At 44.0% G+C, this 10,293-nt stretch overlaps 1 protein-coding gene across 2 annotated transcripts in view; it reads right to left on the minus strand.

The window, feature by feature from the left end:
- FBXO21 (F-box protein 21) overlaps positions 1 to 10,293 on the minus strand; it is a 102,726-nt gene that overhangs the window by 52,936 nt on the left and 39,497 nt on the right. The window contains exon 9 of one of the 2 annotated variants that reach the window (XM_085887171.1): positions 293 to 428. In XM_085887171.1, coding sequence (XP_085743297.1) covers positions 293 to 428 — 136 coding nt within the window. Of the gene's footprint in view, positions 1 to 292; positions 429 to 7,954; positions 8,310 to 10,293 lie in introns of those variants that run through there. The other variant, XM_085887172.1, reaches the window with a different exon arrangement.

Here is a 10,293-nt window from a genome sequence, read left to right on the forward strand (position 1 = left end):
ACAGACGAAAAGACATGGGTGTGAGGGAGCAGGAACACAAGGGTTAACTAGAAGCAGATCTTGGATTGGATAGTGGACTTTCTTGTACTCTCTCACTCTCTCCAGAAGCTGCCATCCTTCATGGAAATCTTCTGGACCTGATCTTCTTAAAATTTTACCATCTTGACATTGTTTTGTGATTACTTAAAAGTCTCGCACACCATTCTCCCCATCGTCGAAACAGCACAATAATTTTCATCCCATGAAAATTGGCAGTGGTTATCAACTGTGTTCTCCCACCCTCTCTTCTCACCTGTCCTAAGTCAATGCCAAGGTGCAAATAAATCCTGGCTTGGAGCAGCCTGTACTGGTAATCTTCTGGAACAAGGGCCAAGTAAAGAGACAGGGCACTACGCACCAGCTGGAATGTTCTGTCTCCACCTGGATTCCTGTATGCACACAGACAAAGTAACACTGGGACCATGCAGACAGATCGGGCCCTACAGTTATACACGATCTGTAAATGTATTCCAAAAGTGTGCTGAACACTGTCAGGGGTGGATCTGGGTTGGGGGGTGGAAGGGCACACCCAACATGCCCTCCCCTTAACCCTCTCCCCTTCACCCCCTCCCCTCCCATCAAAAGCGATCATATTTTTTTCATTATGTATTAAGGTGTATATAACCGAGGATATGGTCTCGGAATGTGGGATCACCCGATATTCCTCAGACCACAGCTGATGTTGACCGCATCGTTCAACATGGAACTGATTTGTACCATTCAGTTTGTTTCCATGGTTGATACTTGATGATAAACGATAATTGTTGATAAATAAAATGATATTGGCACACAGCAGTCTCCTCATTATTTTTATCCCGCGCATGTGAAGCGAAAAGCAGGGTGAAGCAATTGGTTCATGTCCGTATGTTCATCTTATCAGTTTATGATTGTGAGTTGATGATTGAGGAGAAACTGGTTTAAATTGAATGTTATATTTTGAATATGAAGACAAGCTTCTCATGTTACCGTACTTTGGCCCTGAATTCGTCCCAATTGCACATGCGCAGAGAGGAGCAAGATAACATTTTCACTGTCTGTCTGCCTGGCAGGGAAACAAAATTGAAAATCATTCCAATGAGGAAACTTATTTTTATGTATGTCATAAAGGACACAAACAACAGGCACGAATAACAAACGTAATGTGTTAGATGGGGTGATGTAATGGACACTGCGGAAAATGGCGGTAAAATCCAGAATTCATTTATATGACTTTCACACCCCTTATTTCATTTAAATTTATTATATACTTGAATACTTGAACACTGTAGTTGTGTAGTACACAAATCACATTCATCATACTTCCAAGAACCTCAGTCTTCCAGTTTTGCAGTACTGTCGGACCCCACTATTCGAAGATTCACGATTCAGGGACCCTGTGTTTGCGCCTGGTGTTTGCTCAATGCTTAGGGTGGTGGGCTTGGGATCTGAAGATCCCGAGTTCAAATCCCACTCGGCTGTTGAATTAATACCAGGTGGGGTTGACTCTGCCTGTCATCCTTCCGAGGTCGGAAAAATGAGTGTCAGCTTGCTGGTATCCTGTGTCAGAGTGACGACCCGTCCAGGATTGTGCTCAATAGTCAAGGAGACTGCTTAGGCAGCACCAACGCACTGCACAGGGTATGGTCCCGATGGATGGATGGACCCTGTGTATTCAAGGGTCATAAAGTGTGACCTGCTTCAACATTCACGCTTTTTTCATTTATTTATTTCTACACTTTTTTTCAGGACTGGTTTCCTATATCCATCTGAGAGATTGGAAATCAGCCAACATCACAGCATTACATTAAAAGGTGCAAAAATGGATCCCCTTAATGACAGCCCAATTAGCTTACTGTACTGCCCATCATCAGCAAGGTCATGGAATCCATCTTCACAGTTAACATAAAATCATTCCTCTTCTCCAACAGCCTCATATCAGGTCATCAATTTGGATTCAGATCTGGTCACTCTACCTTGGACATGCTGCTTCTACTCTCCAAACAATGGTGGAGGCCCTCATTATCAGATATAAGATCAGTGCCATCTCTAAACATGTCTCAACATTTTGATACAATCTGGCATCCTGCCTTGCTCTCCAAACTGTCTACCAATGGAATCCAAGGCCAACTCCACTCGTGGATTGCTGACTTCCTCCACTCTCATAGCCAACAACTGGCTCTCAATGGAACCCTTTCATCTCCTCTCCCTATCAAGGCTGGAGTACCCCAAGACAGTGTTGTAGGCCACATATTATTCGTAATATTCATCAATGTTCTCACTGACTGGAAAATCCTCTTTATCTCTTTGCTGATAACTCCACTCTCTGCTGCCGTGATATCTCTCATCCTTCTGACAGATGGGCAGCAGCCTCTTCCCTCTCCTCAGACCTTGACAAAATCACAAACTCGTCAAACACAATTTTGCTGATGTATTCATATTGTCCACACTTTGCGTTTTCCCTTTCCCCTCATAGTTAGCTGCATCCCTTGTTTTTATGTCTCCATATAGCTTCTCCCTCCACCCTGCTGTTGGTGTTTTCCCTTTCTCCTGCTGTTCCCTTTGTTACGTTGTGTCCTGATTTGTTCTGTGTAATCGCTCTTCCACAAGCCGAGACCATGTAAAAAACAGAAAATAAATAAATATATATTGTTTTTTTTAAACAATGTGCTGACATTCGCAGACCTCGACATTCACGGCATTTTTCAGGAACGTATCCACCGTGAATAGCAGGGTCCGATATCCTTCAATTTAAATAAAGGTTCGATGGTGGCATTTGGGACTGCTTCTGGTCTACTTTAACAGCATGGAACTTCTGGATCTTTTTAAACGATCATTAAAATCATTATTTTATAAATATTGAAGTACAGTTAACACTTTAATATCACAGGTTTGAATAGCGTGGGTTTTGACCAATCGCATCGACCTCTTGTGTACCAATTTTGTTTAGTTATCGTGGGGTTTAATTTCGACCAATTGCGGTTCTTCAGCTGAGTTGTGATGGTTATCTCGCAACGCAAACAAGCCTTTTGTTGTTTTTCCTGCACAGTTAATAATGACGTTAAAGCATAAAACAATGGCGAAAAGAAGTGATGATTGTGAACAAATTTGACTTTGCACATATAATTTGACTTTACATATTTAATTGTAAATCAGGGGGGTTGCTGCAGTGCAGGAGGTAAATGAGACACACAGCACTGGTACGTCCACCAGTGTATTAAGAGACACTACTGCACTGCACCTATCTCCACATCAACACTTCCTTTGGTGTGATATTCAGTGTAATTGTAATAAATTCCTTTGTTTTCGGTTATTGTTGCCCTTAATGATTTTAATCATGGCTCCCAAGAGAAGAAATGCTGCTGGTGGTGAACCAAATGTAAAAAGAAAAAAAAAAATCGAGGAAAGTGAAGGTTTTGGATAAACTTGGTCGAGGTGAGTGTGTGTTTATTTTTAATTTTATTATTGATTCGCTGGTGTTAGGAGCTGCAGAAAGACAAATTGTTACGAATCTGGAAGCTTACTGCACACAACAGCCAGGTCCTATAGATAAGTTATATCGGTAAGTACGTGTTTCTAGTAAGGGTCCCGTCCCTCGTCTAATGGGAATTAATTGTACGTGTGCTGCGGAGTTATTTTATAGAGAGGATTTTTACATCCCTTATAACGACAACAATGCCCATCTTCGCTCTTACAACAACACTCTGCTCGTGGCATTCTTCGCACGCTTGTTGGCGGAGTTTAACATAAGCATGGCGTCCCTCTTTGGCCAATCGGCAAGGAGCGGGCGTCTCACCCACCCCGTTTCCGACTCAACACCATCACCAAGTAGAACTGTTAAGTGCTCTTTGTTGTACATTATTTCCCTTGCTTAGTCGTGATAACTCTGCTCTTTGAGTGTTCCCTTCCCCCTATTGTAAATAAATTCCTCTCTTGTTGAATGTCCCATCTCGTCCTTGTCCTTGTCCTTTCTATCATTGTTTTGCCGTGCTGCAAATGGGAATTAAGAAGGCCGTTGCCGTAGTTATACGTTTGGACCAACGGGCCTCGGTAACCATCCGCTCGGGTTACGCACGGTTCAAGTACGGTAACGGCTCGTTCCGCTCGAGGCCTGCCAAGGGTGTGAATTCCCCAGTAGCTTTGCCGCGTGGATACTTAGGTATATTAAAGTTGGCAATTAACCCTACTCCACGCGGTCGAATTATTGGCGATTCATGGTCCTGTAAGGGACCCGTACTTTCGGATTTATCTGAAAGGTACGACCTAGATTCCGGGTTCGGTGGAGCCGACTCGACTGCTCCCCCTAGCAGTCATGCTCGCCACCGAGACCCAACCCCACAACAATAAAAAGGAAACACCTACGGATTACAAAAGGAAACGATATCAGAGATTACATCATATGGGAGTAAAGGTGGGCAGCTTTGGGGCTGGAAGGATTGGCTGGAGGTACGCACACTACACTCTAAGCTGTCTCGCTCGGGTTCGAATCCTGACCCAGCTATAAACTGTCATCCCGGTGTTTCACATGCAGGGTGATTCATCAATTTGTGTGCCGTCCCTCGGATGGGCGTTAAAGTGGGCATCCCATCTGCCGGCACTAGTTGATGGACGTTTAAGACCCCACAGTGTCCTTTGCGAAGAGTCGCTGGCACCATGAACAAATTCCAAATTCCTGTCCTCACTACTGCCGGGAAGGCAATGGCAAACCACCCAGTAGAGACTTTGCTCAAAAAGCTGTGTCAGTGGCACCGAAACTCTGTGAAGAGTATGGTACAAGAGGGAGGGAGAGAGGGAGGGAGAGAGGGAGGGAGAGAGGGAGGGAGAGAGGGAGGGAGAGAGGGAGGGAGGGAGGGAGAGAGGGAGGGAGAGAGGGAGAGAAGTAGAGAGGGAGGGAGGGAGAGAGGGAGAGAGAGAGAGAGAGGGAGAGAGGGAGAGAGGGAGAGAGAGAAAGAGAGAGATATGTGGGGGCTTTTGACTAATTACAGAAGGGAAGGGCCATGTTTCATCTGCTTTAACTGCTAAGCCTACTTCATCGCAGCAGGACACTTCATCCTAAAGCCGATTCATATTTTTTTTACATCTGAATGTTCATTGTGAGGTGGATATTTTTGACTGTCACCAATCTTCCTCGATATTTTCTGGAATCCTGGGAACCTATCCACATTATTTCCATACAAAATTGGTTTTAACTATCATGGTATTTTCCAGGAACATAACCCCTGCGTACTTGAACTCTATAAACCGTACTTGAACATTATGTGGGGTATCGTGTTCTATGAACTTTCGAGTTTATTAAGAAAATGGTTGGCTCTTTAATAGGCAAATCATGCACACCGGGGGGGAGCTATCTTCCATGAAACTTTGGGTCAAGACCTTGTACAGCAACCGTGATGAACTGAGCAAGGCAAAGGAAATTGACTCGGCTCTTTGAGGAATTCTGAGGTGGTGGTTGGTTTTGGAGGCCAGCTTAAAGATGCAATTGAAGAGATTGGGGCAGGGTGAAGAATAGTCCTCATCATTTTAAGGACATATAACTCATCTTGCTGTTTTGTTCATGTCTAAATGGTTTATTTTCCTCCTTTAACCGGATGTTCTAATTGCTCACGATGCAGAAGGAGCTATTTAGCATGTGTCTGTACTTCCGGTGCACATCGTTGGAAAACGGCGTAACAAGAAGGAAGCCATTTTGTGTAAGTGGTCGGCAATGAGATTCGCACCGAGTTAAGGATGTACGTGTGGTCTCCCGTTGGACAGGCTCTGCTGACTAACGCAACCGCTCGTGATGGAGAGTTCTCTTAGGTTTCCCTGCTGTCTCGGACTATTCGTAGTGAAGCTTTTTGTTCTCCGACTTGAAGAATATTTACTGGTCCCAATGGCACCATCAGTCCACAAGCACTGGACGGTGAGTCTCTTAGGTTTCATGTAAATATGTTTATTAATGTTAGTTTGTGATTTAGCTGCTTATGAATGACTTGTAAAAAGATTGTAACAGTTTCCAAAATACGATCCAAGCCATGTGATCTCGGATTGAATGACATTGCACACTGAATAGTGAAATCAGTCTTTATCGTTAAGTCCCAAACCCGATTAAGAACAAGTGTCAGGACTTGTATCAGAGACTGACTGACATCACCAAGTTCTGCACATTATGTGCATTGCCTCATGGAAAAGTGTTATGGCTCCGTCATATGTAACCAAGGCTGGCCGGGCTGATATATAGTTATAGTAATGGACAGAGTGTGTTTCTTATATAATAATGAGGACAATCATGTGAAATATTACTTTACTAGGGTTGTATCGGAGGATGATCACTATTATGGCTCGTGGTACTTGTACGTACCAGGGGTCCAGTTGTTGGGGTTGTGCTTGTTTGCCATGGTTCAGGCATCATTCCTCCATGCTAAGATAAATATCAAATTTTAGTTGGTGTGTGTGTGTGAAGTGTGAAGTGTGAAGTGTGAAGTGTGAAGTGTGAAGTGTGAAGTGTGAAGTGTGAAGTGTGAAGTGTGAAGTGTGAAGTGTGTGTGTGTGTGTGTGTACGTACTACAGTAACGACATCACAACATGCATGTATTGTACAACACATGGGGCGATATAATTTGTTGATTACTTTGATGGTACACGTACTGATAAAGTGTCCCAGACATCAATCGAGAATGCAATGATTTAATGTAACAGGTGTTGTTACATCGTAACCGTCTCTTTGCAGCGCTGGCTATTCCATGCATATCACTTGATGGATGTTTCTGTTTTCCTTTATAGGATGGTTTATGGCCTGATGTGCCATCCAGGTGACACACTGTCCGCCGAACGTGATCAAGCTGTTTTTGACACTGTATTAGCTTGGTAGACTTGTGGTTAGACACTAGGTTGTGCTGGTTAAACCGTTGCATTGGATTGTGACCGTGACCGGAATAGCACGGAGTGTAGTGAATAAGCAGCTGCAAGTGTAATAAACACTTCTTCTTCTTCTTCTTCTTTCGGCTGCTCCCGTTAGGGGTCGCCACAGCGGATCATCCTTATGATCGGCATAGTGATTTGGCACATGTTTTACGCCCGATGCCCTTCCTGACGCAACCCTGGTCGCCTCTTACGACACAGGGATCGGGTACACCTATTTTAACCGGGGTATACACCGGCCCAGTACACTGGTACTCACTTCGCCGACCTCGGAAGGATGACAGGCTGAGTCAACCCCCTGGTGTATTAATTCAGTAGCCCAACGGGGCTTGAACTCAGGACCTTTTGGATCCCAAGCCGCTGCCCTAACCACTGCGCCAACACCAGGCTCGCAAGTGTAATAAACACTGTAGATCTAATTTCATTGTTGTCTGTTTCTCTTTAAGTAGAGAGCCCACACACAACTCAGTCACGACAGGTTATAGTGAGGGTCACGACAGGTTATAGTGACGGCAGGTAGTGAGGTCCAGGAGCTCCAGTCAGTTGCTCTGCCAATAGTTGACAACAGAATTATATTGGGGGATTTGTCAGTTGGCCCTTATGGAGGCCGAACGTGAGAATGTAGCATTATTCCTGCATTAGAAAGACGTGCTCCATTTATATTACCATTTGCTTATTTCGAGTTTTTTGAGTTCGTCAGAGAGGCACCCCCAGCCTGGCTGGTGGAGGGGTAAGGGATTATCCTGCACAGAGTCCAGTCATCTGCAAAGTGATACGACATATTTTAGTGAAGAAGAGAGGCCATTAATGTACATAAAGAACAGGATTAGTTGCAGAACTCCTTGAAGGATACACCCGCCATTAATTTAAGCACAAAGGAAATCTTATCGTCAGCCTTTGAGGGAATACGAGATACCATCAGCAGACAGTTTAGAACGAGGGAGGGAGGTCAGACAATCAAATGCACAATAAATATTCAGCATGATGGCCCTGACCTCTTATTTGAGATTGAGGGTGTCCATCCATTGTTGGCATCGAAGCAGCATGTTCCAGATTAAATGGCTTTGACGAAAGCCAAATGGATGATCAGAGAACCAAGAATTGTGCACTTTATAGAGACTACAGGTTCCCGTTGGTCAGGTGGATGTTCCAGAAGGAAAAACCAAGCTACATTCTGGAAATTTCCCCACCGCATGAAACGGCATGCCAGAGAGGAGAAATTGGGTAGGGTAGCTGGACTGCTGGAGGCGTGAAGGCATGCACCGATGAAGGAAGGAGAGAGTGGATTATTGAGAAATGTGCCGAAAGCACCGTCTATATCCAGCGATGTAGAAATTGTGCACGAGTCAGTGGAAGAAGTGGTGAATGCCAGGCTGTACAACTGCCATATTGAACTGCAACAACACAAAGGTACCTTGGTGGTTCCTGAAGACCAGCAGACACACAGACACTGACAATAATGCATGACCTGAGGAATCAAGAGGAGATGAGGATTCCACCAAGACACCAATAATTATCCCAAATGTGGTTGAGAAACTCACACCAGATCCACATCCCCCAAGTAAGAACTCAGAGATCCCAACAGTCTAGTATTCATATTTTTGTGTAATTGTCAAATTCACAACAAAATAAGGTGTATTGTTTTTGTTTTATCAGAAACCCTCATTGTCAACAATCTGCTCTGCTCTGTCAATACATTTCACATCTTTTATATCACTAGTACGGGCCCGTAGGCGGGTGCCCGTAGGTGAGTGCCAGTATGTGCAGCCCTCTCTCGCCCCCTCTCTCTCACCCCCCTTCTCTCGACCCCACTCTCATTCCCCCTCTCTCGCCCCTCTATCCCCCTCTCTTGCCCCCCTCTATCCCCCCTAGTCTCGCCCTTCCTCTCTCCCCACTCCTCTCTCGCCCTCTCTCTCGCCCTCTCTCTCGCCCCCACTCCCGTCCCCCTCTCTCGCAGATATTGGTCGACAGACAAATGGCCATAACTTGGGAACTGCTCGTCCGATTAATATCAAACCTTGAAAAGGCACATCCGCAGGTCCCAGCAATATTCCTGGCAAGTTTCAATCAGATCGGACCGTCAATCGTGCAAATAAATAAATAAATATTAATTGTGACGTCATAGCACCGTGTCTTGTCATTGGTCGACAGATAAATGGCCGTAACTTGGGAACCGCTCGTCCGATCGATATCAAACCTCGAAAAGGCACATCCGGGGGTCCCCGGCAATATTCCTGGCAAGTTTCAATGAGATCAGTCCAGCGGTCGTCGAGAAACGGCGATCGCAGACAAACAGATAGACACACACAGAGATTGCTGGAATTAGAGATAGATTACTCGTATGAAAGCCCGTCAAAAATGACGGGTTGGAGTTATTTTAGTAAACTGGAAGATATTACGTTTCGTAGCAAGAAGCGTTTTTTAAAACACAACCTGTACAAATGTGATTTTATTTTCTTTTTCGTCTGGGAGGTTTCATTTCGACAGTTCAGCCTCGTGAGCGTACCAAAGTCTGAAGCCTTGGCCTAGCGTCTGGTGTGCTTATATCTTCTTTATTCCCATTTTACTCTGCGTGCGTTACACATCACGTGCAGTGAATTTCACCTCCCTGCACCTTGAATTTATTGTTTTGTTTTTTTAACGCTTCTGTACACCGCTATTGAGGCCCGGCTGCAAGTCACCGTCTACATTTTCCAAAAGAAGAGACGGAATTACTCTTTCATGGAAAATATTTTCGAGCTTTTTTTTCTCATGAAAAATAGACCATAGTGAACATAGTCGTGTTAAAAGATTGGCCTTTAAAACCCTTCTTAAATCGTCCTTTTGAAGTGGGACAGACAAATGCACAAATAGACGAACACGCATTGTGTTTTATATTATAAGAAGATTGAATGTTTTAAATTTTAATGTTTCTCAACTGTAATTAACATTATCTGATTATTTTTTTTCTGATATTTATATACCCAGTTATGCTTATTTGTAACTTATCGACATATTTATTGAATAATTTGTTCTTGTTTGTATGCTTGTGATTGATTTTGAAATGGTACATGCAGGTGTTTGCTGTTTCATTGAATGTAAACATGACCGTTTTTGTCTGCAGAGTATGTATGGTCTTGTATGTTTTTTATGACAATAAACCTAACATATTGTTACGTCTGAGGGGGGGGGGGTATGCATTCAAAGGGTAATTAGGATGTTTAATTAGGTATGCCATGCTGTTCGAGTTGTACCAGGATCTCGATGTAATAAGTAGCAATTCAGTGGTGATAAGTTGTCGAGTAAATGTCCATTTCTTCAAGGGGGAAATGATAATTGTCACGTAATTAGACAGGGAGACGGGATAGGGTAAGTGTGTCTGCGTAAACCCTGTTAGTA

This window comes from Eptatretus burgeri, chromosome 7, assembly GCF_056783735.1.
Source record: "Eptatretus burgeri isolate ZD-2024b chromosome 7, Ebu_testis_v1, whole genome shotgun sequence".
In the NCBI taxonomy this organism is placed as follows: Eukaryota; Metazoa; Chordata; class Myxini; order Myxiniformes; family Myxinidae; genus Eptatretus; species Eptatretus burgeri.